This window comes from Nansenia antarctica, assembly GCF_963989245.1.
Source record: "Nansenia antarctica genome assembly, chromosome: 12".
In the NCBI taxonomy this organism is placed as follows: Eukaryota; Metazoa; Chordata; class Actinopteri; order Argentiniformes; family Microstomatidae; genus Nansenia; species Nansenia antarctica.
Window position 1 is genome coordinate 7,214,882 of NC_137682.1, and position 14,154 is coordinate 7,229,035.

Here is a 14,154-nt window from a genome sequence, read left to right on the forward strand (position 1 = left end):
GTATTCAATTCAGTTTTCATTATGTTCATTCAGTTTACAAATTCAGTTTCTCTAAATACAATTCGTTTTTTCTCAAAATGCAATTCAGTTCTCTAAATACAATTCAGTTTTTACTCAAAATACAATTCAGTTCTCAAAATACAATTCAATTTCTGATGGCACTAAAATAGCTCCATACATCACCACTCTCTCTGCCTCAGTGAAACGTAACGGAGGAAAGGGAGGAGAGCCATGCAGAGGGACATGCAGAGGGGTGTAAGATGGCAGAGCTACAAATGCTGCTAGACGAAGAGATCCCGGCCGGTAAACGAGCGCTGGTGGAAAGCTATCAGAACCTGTCCAGGGTGGCAGAGTACTGCGAGAACAATTATGTCCAGGTAAGGATGTGGAGTTGATTATAGTGTATGAATGAAATGAAGGGCGGTATTCTGTATTCGATCGGTGTTATTGTGGAGCTGGGTGGCTGAAACCAGGGACAGGAAATGTGGCTGTAGCCTGACCGTGAACCACTAAACCGCTGAACATGGATAGTGGATATAGTGGATATGTATGGCACTATCATGGGACATGATTATATATTTATGGTTTATATATGGATAGATATATGTATGTATGTACATATATACATATGCCGAATATAGGCTACATCATATATATATACACCATGCTGAAACTATGATTATATATATATAATATTATATTATATATACACACACAATATATATATATATGTGTGTGTAGGCTACTCGTGAGCTTAGAATGATAAGGTTCTATCTCCATTTTTGTCAAAATTGAGTTTTTTACATCATCTGATCCATTAGGTGTTTATTAATGCCTGTGTGGTGTTATCTTTAAAATGTTGACATTTTTGAGTTAGTAATTCATACATTTCAAAGGTTCCATCTCACAAAACATAATGGAATGTAAAAAACGTTGACTCTCAATATCTCTGAACTGCCCTAAACGGAGATAGAACCTTATCATTCTAAACGGAGATAGAATAGAACCTTCTCATTCTAAACGGAGATAGAACCTTATCATTCTAAACGGAGATAGAACCTTATCATTCTAAACGGAGATAGAACCTTCTCATTCTAAACGGAGATAGAACCTTATCATTCTAAACGGAGATAGAACCTTATCATTCTAAACGGAGATAGAACCTTATCATTCTAACGTCACGTACTGGTAGTATTACTACTAATTCATGCTGGAAAAACTATGATTCCAGTCGAGAGCTTATTCATATCCAAACCATGTTGGTATGTGTGATCACTCATCAGACATCCAGTCTTTACAGATATGATATGAAATATGAAAGCGATATGAGATCTGTTGCAGGCTCTGGGAGGGAGGGTGTGTCTTTGTTGCATTCTCTTTAACGGTGATATGACCCAGTAGCCTACAATATTATAAACCTTATTCCACATAAATCTGTCGAAATCGTACATCACACACAACACATTCAATCGTCATAGCCTATGGACACCGAGTGGGACAATGCTGATCGCCTTATGTTAATATTGCAGTTTCATTGTTGCATTGTTGCACTGTCAGTCAGTCTTGACTGTATCATGCATGGTTGAAACCGTTGAATGCGTTCTTTTATCTCTCTGTCACTTTGATCATGCCACTTTGATTATGCCGTCAATATGCCCATGGCTTTGTGTGCACCATAGGCTACCTTGCTCACATGGTGTGACAGTATGTCTGAAACGTGCATTTGGTGTCTGGTTAGGCCTACATTGTGTCTGAAACGTGCATTTGTGTCTGCTTACAGTAATGTCTGAAACGTGCATGTGTGTCTGCTTACAGTATGTCTGAAACGTGCATTTGTGAGACCCCCCTAGCTATCATTTTCCAAGGGGGGACATGCGTATTGTGGTTGATTGTTTGCCTTATCAGAATGGACAGAGCAAATTTGCTAGTTTCACCCCCAAAGCTGGTGTGTGTGTGTTATTTCACCCAGATGGGAGGCTGTGTGTGTGTGTGTGTGTGTGTGTGTGTGTGTGTGTGTGTGTGTGTGTGTGTGTGTGTGTGTGTGAGAGAGAGAGAGAGAGAGAGATAGAGAGAGAGACGTTGTCACTGATATCCACGCCTGGGACCCTTTGTGCTCATGCATGTAAGCTATGCAGATGTGACACTTCCATGTTTTGGGACGTTTGCCGACAGTATGTTGGGTCATGATTTTACATCACTCAAAGCCACTTGCTACCAGAACTCACAAAATAATTTGGGATAGGCCTATAGACTATTTTCATTCTAAGAATACTTAACTTCATATATATTACAATTAGAAATGATCGGTCATGGACGTGGAAACAATGACTAAAATGAGTGCCTCTTACTTGCACATTTTGAGGTGTGTTCCTCAGTGTGAATATTGCACTTAACTCCATTCTATCTGGAAGATGGATTCAGTGTTCTTACTCTCCCAGACACATTAATTAGGCTACATTGTAATAAACATGATTATTGTTTAAGATGTTACTGCCATTTATGACATGGGTTACACACACCTGGCATGACCTATTCATGCCAGGCGGTGTCTGTTAGTATGTGTTCCCTGGTCAGATAGTCAATTCATTGTGATTTTAAGAGGCACATACACTCACACTAATTTCATTGCACTATTCATTGCACTATTCATTCATGCGAATAGTAACCATTGTTTGTATAAAGCACTATTGCACTATTCGCGACCACAAACATATTACGTACATGAACATGTATTTTAGAACATTAGTGTGAGTGTGAGTGTGAGTGTGTATCACACACACACACACACACACACACACACACACACACACACACTCATGTTCTAATGTTCTATGTTCATGTACTTCTACTATGTAGCCTAATATGTTTGTGGTTCCGAATAGTAACCATTGCACTCTGCTCTGAGGTGTTTGTATAAGGTGTATAATATGTGATACACTCATGTTCTAATGTTCTAAAATACATGTTCCTTTCACCTTATGTGTTTTTCTTGTATTTCTTATATATACACTTCTTGGATTTTTTTTTTACCACTAACGGGCAAGGAACCATATGGTAATTTTTGAAAACGTTTACTAAAGTAAAAAGGTATTTTTATGTCCTCCAATAACACTCTAGGGTTGAAATGTAGAATTTCAAAGTATTTCAATGAGTGCCCTATAAAGGGTTAAGTGATGATGGCTTATATGTCACCATTGCATGACAAGTGTTTCATGCATTGGTAAGAATATTTGAACATTACATATTTAATTCAGAACATGAATTCATGTTATTGCAATTTGTCAATTTAACACCAAATTGTTTAAATGTCATCTGAATCCATAATTATATTCAGACACCAATCTAATGTGCATGGGAATATCAAACTCAGTGTTATAATATTTACACAAATGTGATGAACAAGAGTATAACATGATCGTTCATTACTGAAGTAGTAATATCATAATCATAATTGCAAAAGTTGAGTAATATAACCTTTAATATTCATGGTGTCATCAATAACCGTAATTAGTCATCATGAAACTGCTTTGGAAGACCAAGTGTCAAGTGACCAAGTGTCAAGTTAAGTGTAAGCCACTATCATTGTTATTTAAAAATAGTTTTCATTAGATTACTCTCATTAGAACACACTATCATATTGGAATGTAAAACCAGAAAAATGCTAAATGAGGGCAGGGTGATTTAGAAGATTTAGGCTTTCTGAATTGCAGAAGCTTTGGAGAGGATGCTGTGGATGAGGCAGATCAGCAATTTAGAGATAAACTACTTGTAGACTACCCTTCTATCAGAGGGGCACCAGACACATCGGAGTTGAATCAAACCAAAGCTAGCTGTGCAGTTGTTGGGTTGCTGACATAATTTGGAGAACATTACAGGTCAAGTATGCCTAACACCACAAACGTACAATACTCGAGTCATTTGTGTTTCAGTCATGGCGGCCCACCATGTTGTAAGCTTTTGAAATGAGACCACTCTCAAATTCATAGACAAAGCTCTGTATGCAAGGACCAACACTGCCCTACAAAGGCAAAAGGCAGTAACTTCCCAGAGTGCAGAACTGAGGCAGGTAATGGGTGGGAACAATAGCTGGTTAACTCCCAACCCCCCAACCACTCCCCCAGGACAACCATTCCCCCATTACACTACCTGTCATTATTTACCTGTCATCTCATCTGTCAGTGGGGTTGTCAGCTAACCCTCAGGAAACAAACTTGAATGGCTGATATTAAATTGCTAAATAATTTATAATTAGATTATCAACTTCAGTGTTAGTTTATTAATCTGTTCAATGGTGGTGTACAGCTCTATTCATTACAAGTATTTAGTCGATCAATGAGCTTGTGTACACAGGACATTATATTATATATATTTAATGTTTTGTCTCCCCTGACCTGACCCCTCCCTCCACCCCCACCCAGAGAGCTTTGGACTGTCTGGACATGAACACTTGAACACTTGATCTTTGCACTTCTTATATTTATATTATTTATGACTCTTGCACTATGATGTTGGTTTGCACTGTCTTGTCCTGTCTTGCACCTGTCCTGCTGTAAACCGTGCTCCACTGTCCCAAACCAAATTCCTAACATGTTTACATGTCATGGCAATAAAGTCTTCTGATTCTGATTCTGATTCTGTGTCCTAGGCCCAGGATAAGAGGAAAGCTCTGGAGGAGACTAAAGCCTACACCACCCAGTCTCTGGCCAGCGTGGCCTACCAGATCAACGCCTTAGCCAACAATGTGCTGCAGCTGCTGGACATCCAGGCCTCACAGCTGCGCAGGATGGAGTCCTCCATCAACCACATCTCTCAGGTCAGGTCAATTATGCATGCATACATACAGACTCAACTATGTGACACTCACACAAATATTATTCATAGCAATCTTTGAAAATATGCAACCAATAAATGCTGTATTCCTAGGGGGTGCTAATTCAGGTGATTTTACAAGCCGTAATTTGCTCATTCATAAGCAATCCTCAGTCTTGAACTTCACCCAACTAGCTTGTGACTGACCTCATATAGTACATAAGGCCATGGCTGGAGTGCAATTCTGACCGCTTACCGTCATGCTCTGCAATATCAGATGTGAGAAACGCTCTACTCGGAATCTTTATTGTCCACTGCATGCTGTGTAATTGAGTGGAGAGGCTGGGATAGCCTGTCGTAATTATATTCCCTGTCTAAGTCATTGTACTGTGTAGACTCTCCACTGTGCAGCCGTGGTGGAGGTGAGACTCTGGTCCTGGGGAGCCATTGTGTCATGTGTCTTTAGTTTCAGTGAAGTTGTATTACCTATTACTACCATATTTGATCATGGTTGAACCGTGCTTCCACCTTTAGTTCAAGAGGTGAAATTTGTGGTCAATACAAACTGTTTCTGCTCACACTCATGAGCACTTATGCTCAGACAAAAGCATGCTGACACCAGTGGTGTAGTCTAGTGTTTTCTAGTGGGTATACTGTGATTTTTCCCTCCCAGCCTCATATCGTTCATTTCGGAACGCCATAAAAATAAATCTGCGCTCCCTGTCTAACGTTATATATATATCTAACATTACATGTTATAAGGCTGATTTGTGCATGATAGTGCTGCATTTTGACATATTTCATGTCGCATCTCCCCCCTTTGATGGTATATGACGCTATAGTCAGTCCCAATGGTCCAAAAGTCAAGTGCTTCGTAACACAGACAGGGTGAATTTTATGAATGAAAGTGAAAGTTCTGTCACAAAACGCCGTTACGTATCCTCACACATTTCTAAGTGGGTATATGGAAATCCTTGGCCTTTCCTAGTGGGTATACGGCGTAGTCCTGCGTATCACGTTGACTACACCACTGGCTGACACTGCATGTTTCCAGGAACTTGGGTTTTCACCACCCTTTGAAGGGTTTATGTTGAAAACATATGAATCTTGGTTGAGAGAATTAATTGGTATTAACGTCTTATAGAAAAATCCCCTGAGCTAGAATCTTGACCAAGCTCAGCAAGAAAGAAGCGACTCGGAACAGCTCAACCTATCTCTGTGACTCTGCAGGGTTTTCCCTCTGGAATGTTATCACTTGTGCTTCTTAATTTCTTTGTAACGTACGCTGAACAAAAACACTTTTTTGTGTGTTCATTTTCACAAGTTGAAATCAAAGACCTAAGACTTTTATTATGTGCCTATTTCTCTCAAATTGGGTTCACAAATGTGTTAAAATCTGTGTTAGTGAGCACTTCGAGATAACGAGATAATCCATCCACCTGACAGGTGTGGCCCATCCAGATGCTGATTAGACAGCATGATTATTGAGGCTGGTCACAATAAAAGGCCTCTCTAAAATGTGCAGTTTTATCACACAGCACAATGCTACAGATGTCGCAAGTTTTGAGGGAGCGTGCAATTGGCATGCTGACTGCAGGAATGTCCACCAGAGCTGTTGCCTGTGAATTTAATGTTCATTTCTCTCCCATAAGGCGTCTCCAAAAGCATTTCCAATTCTCGGAAACGCCTTTGGAGACGGCTTTTATGATAAAGTCACATGACCAACTAACACAAGTTAACATTATGTTATATCTGACTCCAAATATATACAGTATGTTATGATTAGTGATGATTAATAATGATTTGCTGATCCCTGTGTGACAGACACTCGATCATATCAGATCCTAGATTCCATTGAGAATACTCAATATTCTATCACCATGCTATGTTAATGTTGAACAATATGTGATAACCTGGTCACGATTATGTCGTGCTGTTTTAACAGAACCTTCATCTAGTGCACAACAAGAGTATCAACAAAATTAATCAATGTAGTAAGAGTTTAAAATAAACTGTAGTGAACAAATGGAAGTAAGTGTAACACTATGTGTGTCAACGACACAACTGTAAATAGGTGTTTTCCGGGCTGAGAGAGGGGGGGCATTGATCACCATTCACAATGGATGATCAAACGTTCACTGTAAAACACTTTTAAATCACATGGCTGGCGCCACCGAATCTGTCTAACAAGTACTATTGATTCTCCTATCCTATGCACACAGAGATACGAATCAGTGCAATGAGGTGTGGGAAGATGGCATGCTTGTCTCAAACCACGTAGACCCCCTCAACCCACTCTATCCCCCTGGCCTGTCCGTCATAGCCCATAGACATCTGTCGTCTCTCATCATTCCTTACGGATAAATCGTCAACATTCATAGGAGTAGGACAGGAAATGACTTGCAACTGGTGGGGAAAACATATCTCACACACACTGAAAGTAGTATTTTGGTCAGAAGTCTCAAACATAAGTGACAAAGCTGAGATTTGTACTCGTACTCCTACCATCTGTTTCTGGGGAGATAGCTGGGTTTAAATGCCAGACAGATGTTTATCATTAGAGATTACACCAACATAGTTTCTATAGAGAGAGAGAGAGAGAGAGAGAGAGAGAGAGAGAGAGAGAGAGAGAGAGAGAGAGAGTTGGCCCCAAAGGTTAGATGATATGAGTTGTGTCTAGACACTTTTAGGACAGTGAGGATTGTGTCCATATCCTAAGAAAACGTTATTGAGTGAGTTTTAAGTTAGGAAAGCTATACATCTTAGGTAATATCGTAATTAGCAATTAATATGGATGGTCTACAATTGTCAGTTTACAGTGTTGTAGTATGCTTCCTAGTTGACTAAGAGAACAATAGTGGAACCAATCCAACTTCAAATAAAAAAATCAATCTTTTGTCACTTTCTTACTGTAGTCTGTTCTTTTCTGTATTTAGTCTCTCAGCCTCTTCCTGGAGTCTTTAATTTTACAGGCTCCAAGTTCATGAGCCCATCCTTAGCACACTATCTCTGTTTCTTTTTTTTCTCTGAGTGGGACAGATAGTGAAGACAGACAGGAAAGCAGGGAGAGACGACATGTCAGCAGGGCATGGGCCGGACTCGATCCCATGCCGACATGGGCATACGTGCGCTGTAGACCGCGGCGCTAGACCACTGGACCACCCCACGCCACACTCACTATCTCTGTTTCAGGCAGGAAATGGGTGAGGTTTTATGCTGTTTCTCAGCTGAAACTGGGCATGACCATTCTATTTCCTCTCCAAAAATAAGTGCAGAGCATGTTCTCTATTTTTATCTCACAGCGCATTACAGTATGTGTACCAAACACTGAGAGTTTGGCAACGGCTCATGGACTACATTTAAGAATGTATAGGCTACTGTGACAATATCTCCATAAGCACCGACCCAGGTAATTCCCATGTCGAGTTCGGTGTGAATGGGTCTACCCACCAATTTTCCGACCCAGGTATTACCGAGTCTGCACCTTGTACAATACCCGGATAATTCCCAGGTTGAATTTGGTGTGAATGGGGGACAACAATGTTAAGTACAGTTAATTGAATTATTGCAACTATTTGCAGCCAAATATCAAGTGCTGTTTATGCTGTCATCATGGTTTGTTGTTATCCACAATAGCCAGTGAACATTTCAGCTAATATTTTTGTGAACACATTTTCTTTCCGTTATCTGCATATCCTCCCCTGTCCAATAACATTCTGTTGTTACTATGCACGTCACAAACATTCCATTGTTGCTAAGAAAATGACCATAATATTCCATTCCTTGAGAATAATGCCCTACTCGTCACAATCGATCGACCCAGGTAGTAATGTTTCTTTGTGAATAGTACCGAATAGTACCGACCCGGTACTGAATAGTACTGAAGTCCTGAGGCAAATCTTTTAGTGTGAATGGGTCAAAAGAAGAATCTCTAATCATGGACCTGGGTAGTACATGGGTTATTTGAAAGAAAAAAAAATGCTAATAGCTCATTTTGCAGAACTCAATAATCAATAGTCAATAATGTATGTACAAGCGAATGCAGTGTCCAGTGACTGAATACAGTACTGAGAGGGCACGCCTAAAACAAAGTTGATCAAGTGGAACAATGTAGTTTGTTTGGGAAAGGTATCATACAGAAACTGCCTCTGTCTCATCAAATTGCCAAATCGCAGCAGAACAGCTAGGGCTTCACAAATAGGGGTTCAGCTATACAGAACAGCTAGGGGTTCACAGGGGTTCAGCTATACAGAACAGCTAGGGCTTCACAAATAGGGGTTCAGCTATACAGAACAGCTAGGGGTTCACAGGGGTTCAGCTATACAGAACAGCTAGGGGTTCACAAATAGGGGTTCAGCTATACAGCGCGAGAGGCATCTGTTTTAAAAGGGTTGTCTCACATGGCACAGTGTGCCCAACACACCAGTACACTTCACAGTATTTAAGATGCAACTCTTTGGTAACAGTAGTAAACAATGTTGAAAACATTGAAGTCACGTAATTGTTTTTAAAACCTCTGCAACATGTCTGAGCAAGTTGTCATTCTTACAAATGTGGCACATGCTAAACCCTTTCTGAAAAGAAGGACAGATTACGTACCGTATGTGCTAATTCTCACATGTTGTATGTCAAATTCAACCATTTTCCCCTCACAGATCACACATAAGTGCATTGAGGTAGGAGTGGAAAGTTATGGAATTGTTGTTGTGCCATTAGCAAAGCTAATGCATAAGCATGAGTGTAATTAAAGCCCCTATTCATAATAAAGCTGATTGTACAGCCATGCAACTGGGTTGAGAATATCTTTGGATACATTTTGGGGTGATTTCTTCATGGAAGCGATATTGAGTGAGTTGTCTAGGCATTCCTCTCTCTCCCTGTCCTGTAGGGCCTGGTACCTGTTTGAAAGGGTACGGTGCAATTTCTCTATTGTTTCCCTAAATGTTGGTTATTGCATATTGGCTAAAACCATAACAATCGGACTACACACTGTGAACGGCGGAATCATACGCTGTCAGACAGGGTTCATGTTATCAAGGAAGCAACTTTTATTTTGGGAATGGTCACATATATAGGATCAGCTGGCTCAATCATTCATGTCACACAGCTGGTGTCAATCAATCAATTATGCCCCACTCACACTGGGATAGTGATGACTGGAGAGCACACTCATGTCAACATTCCCTATCTTTGAGGAGGTCCACATTGCAACAAGTTTTTGTGTTCTTTGGTGCCAAGTTCTTAGGACAAGCACATTTTGCAGTGACCGTCTGAAATTCGGCCCTACACTGATGTGATTGATATGGTTCGTGGTCCTCTGGTCTGGGGAGATCCATGTTGCCTTGTTGATTCTGTTAGGATGAAACACACTTGATGATGAGCCTGTTGGATGTAAATAGATTTGGCCAGCATCTCCCCAAAGACCTGTAATCTTTGTTGCAGACGCATCTCCAAGACAATAGTTTGCCCTCTACCAACTATCTTTTAGATAAAAACATTCTGCAATGCAAAAGGGAAAATGTTGTGTCAGTCAAAAGCTGGAGCAGGGTTCTCCCCAAAGGATGTAGGAGGGGTGCTGCCGACCTTGTGAACTTGATGGAGTAACTATGAGAGTAACTTTGATAGCCAACATTGTTAAAACAAAAGTGAAAGCATTATTATATTCCTCAGTTAATTGAGTTTTAGCTGTACTTTTAGCGCATTTTGACATTCTTGTATTTGAATCCTCTAATTATTCAATTCGGCCAATTCCATGAATAATTAATTAGGCATCAAAAAATGATGGTGCCTGGATTCCAGTGAAATCAAACATCAATAACAAATATTTTTCGCTGGTTCTGTGGCAAGATTGTCTAAATATCTCTTCTTGTCAGCTCGCGCATTTATATTTTCATATCAACCTGTGTGTTGATTGGTTTGATAGTTCTTGTCACACTTAACTAATCGCTGGGTGTGGTGAAAACCAGTTCCAAATGGTTGGCTTGATTAGCATGTTTCCCAACAGCCTTACACATTACAGTATAGTGGATGATTTGTCAGTTTTGGTAACCGTGGACGTGGATTTTCTAATGAAACCTACAAAATGCATGCATTCTTTTTTCTTTTTCTTTTTCGAGAATGGGAGAGAGAGTCTGGATCAGATGTGAAGATCATAATGTACAATTAACCTTGGAGGAGGCGCACACTAAGGGCGAATCATTAATAATAAGATTCTTGGAATTGATCCTTTGGTATATTGACGGTGAGAGTGTGGACTTGAGCTAAAGTTGGGATCTTTCTGCCAGACGCTGTACAAGCCCAACATGGATATAGAGGACATTCACAGATGAAATGATTGTAGTTCATTAATTTACTTTTACATTTTTTGGCATTTAGCAGACGCTTTTATCCAAAGCGACATCCAAACAAACACATTTTGTCTAAGTAAGTGAATCATCCATCCATCAGTCATCACAAGAAAAGTCATCTCTGCTTGGGCCAGGAACCATTGGCAGTCATTACAGAGCCCCCCTGGGGTCACATATAAAAATATTTGGTGTGTGAATCCGTTCCCTCGGTTTTGCAATTCGTTCCCTCTGTTTAGTAATCCGTTCCCTCGGTTTAGTAATTCGTTAGGGTTAGGGTTATGGTTATGGTTAGGGTTAGGGTTAGGGTTAGGCCCTACGAGCCAGAACGATCGCAAGGATTAGGGTTAGGGTTAACCCTAACCCTAACCATAACCATAACCCTAACAAATTACTAAACCGAGGGAACGGATTACTAAACAGAGGGAACGGATTACTAAACAGAGGGAACGAATTACAAAACCGAGGGAACGGATTCACACATCAAATATTTTTTGCTACCATGGCTCCGTAAGTCTTAATGCCAGAAGAAGGCAGATTTTTGTTGTTTTTGTTGTTGTTGTTAATATGCAGATACAGTATATAGAGAAACTAGGGATGTCATGATACACTCAAACTCACAATTCAAAACGATTCACGATACTGGGTTCACAATAGGATTTTCTCACGCTTTTTTTTAACAAAATTAGATTGCAGACAAATGATGACTGAAAAAAATATGATTTTATTTATTTCTCAGACAAAAACTACAAAATATATTTTTTTCTTAAAGAATCCGTTTTTTATTTCCGAGGTAGGGTATAACTACGATAGGGTATAATTTCGAACAAGCGAAGTCAAAAATAGATTCGATTATACACCCTCTGCTGTTTAAAAAGAGTATTGCGATTAATTTTTCATCTCACCGATTTGAATTCTCTACTCATCTCTCTCTCTCTCTCTCTCTCTCTCTCTCTCTCTCTCTCTCTCTCTCTCTCTCTCTCTCTCTCTTTCTCTCTCTCTCTCTCTCTCTCTCTCTCTCTCTCTCTCTCTCTCTCTCCGTCCAGACAGTAGACATCCACAAGGAGAAGGTGGCACGGCGGGAGATCGGCATCCTGACCACCAACAAGAACACGTCGCGCACGCACAAGATCATCGCCCCCGGCAACATGGAGAGGCCAGTCAGGTACATCAGGAAGCCCATTGACTATACGCTGCTGGACGACGTGGGCCACGGTGTCAAAGTAAGAGCCCTCCTGTTGTTCTGTTGTCATTGTTGGCATGGTAACCACTAACCACTTGACAATCTTCTGAACCTACTAATGACAGGAACTTCACAACAACACAGCACATCTAGCATTCTTCCCTGTCTTAGTTTAGCTCTATAGGCTATTTGTTGGGCAACTGGCCAGCTGGAAGATAACATGCTGCTGTGTTGACACTACAATATGGTCATCTTCAGGCCCCTAGTATCCCAATACATACCTACATTCTCTTGGGAAAACGCTCTGTGTGTGGAACTAAAGTGACACTTCATCGATTATGCCTTTCACATCGATATTGGTTTCTGCGCTGCTTAGCTACTGGTATTTGAAAGGTTCACAAAACCCTTGTAATTGATGAACTATTCTTTATTTTGATCGACCTTAATACCTTATGTGGCTAGTCCTGCTATAAATCGTTAGAAGGTAAACACACAATTAGCAACTACTTTACACTTGGAACACTCATGTGAGTACACTGACTGCCCCCTTAATTACTTAATTACAGAAGTCAAGCTAATCAATGAACTGCCCTTTTAGTTAATGAAGTGTAGATTTAAAACACCCTTTTCTCTTCATGTAGTCAGTTACTCATGTAATCAGAGAATCTTGGCCGGTGTCATCCATATCTGTCCAAGAACCTCGAGGTTCACCAGCTGGGAAAAGAGAGAGAGAGAGAGAGAGAGAGAGAGAGAGAGAGAGAGAGAGAGAGAGAGAGAGAGAGAGAGAGAGAGAGAGAGAGAGAGAGAGAGAGAGAGAGAGAGAGAGAGAGAGAGAGAGAGTGTGAGTGTGAGTGTGAGTGTGTGTGTGTGTGTGTGTGTGTGTGTGTGTGTGTGTGTGTGTGTGTGTGTGTGTGTGTGCGTGCATGTGCGCCTGTGTGACTGTGAGCGAGTATGTGAGAGAGTCAGACAAACAGAGATAGATCTGGGCCAAGTGCTGACGCCATCACAACCCCCATGAATTTATGAGGGAATCATCTTTCAGCTCCTTCTTCCTCTTTTATTCTCCCTCCCCCTCTCTTCTTTTCTGTCTCTTCCAGTTTTGTTTAGATTGCTTCAGTTATATTACTGTGGTGTGACTAATTGCTCATTACGCACGCTGTTTCTGCGTCTTTGAGATAATGTTTGTTTGTAGTGCTGTCAATCGATTAATCGAGTTAATACAATAATATTCTGAAATGAATATAATATGAGTAATCATGTGTTAGAATAAAGAAATGCATGACAAACTGGTTAGAGGAGGGTCTTTTTTACTTTATTATAACATGTATTTGATAATATATAAATGTATATATTTTTTAATGATTTCTGAATAAGATTAGAATCTCTTCATTTGTAAAAGTAAAAAGTCTCAAGCTATGCAGTCAGAATTTCACTTAACTGCCAAGCCTACTGATAATACTATAATGTATTATATCTTTGACCACTGGTTGGTTTTGTGGCGCTGTTCCGACTTTGGAGTCATCTCCAAGCACTCAAGTTTGACAAAAATTAATGTATCTTGCTTATGACAGTTTTTTTCTTCAAACCAATCACTGTTGTTTTCATTCTCAAATCACATTTTAAAAATAGTATTACATAATTTATGCAAAGTATGCTAATGAGGAAAGGTTATATGATTTAGTTATTGGCAAGAGATTCATTTCTGGACATCAAAACATAGACTTAGACTCTAAGATCACCTTTCTTAGTTCACTACAAGTTAAAATATAGCCATTTTTAGATTTTCACCTAATTTACACATAATTTATGCTAATTATG

General features: G+C 40.0%; 1 protein-coding gene across 14 annotated transcripts in view; it reads left to right on the forward strand.

The window, feature by feature from the left end:
• Window positions 1-260: 260 nt before the first annotated feature.
• LOC308168314 (abl interactor 1-like) overlaps window positions 261-14,154 on the forward strand; it is a gene marked incomplete at both ends in the record, with an annotated part of 22,069 nt that continues 8,175 nt past the window's right edge. For 13 of the 14 annotated variants that reach the window (XM_080542848.1, XM_080542850.1, XM_080542852.1 and 10 more), the window contains 3 exons: window positions 261-377; window positions 4,646-4,813; window positions 12,200-12,376. In XM_080542848.1, the coding sequence (XP_080398974.1) occupies window positions 261-377; window positions 4,646-4,813; window positions 12,200-12,376 (462 nt within the window). The remainder of the gene's footprint in view (window positions 378-4,645; window positions 4,814-12,199; window positions 12,377-14,154) is intronic. The other variant, XM_080542853.1, reaches the window with a different exon arrangement.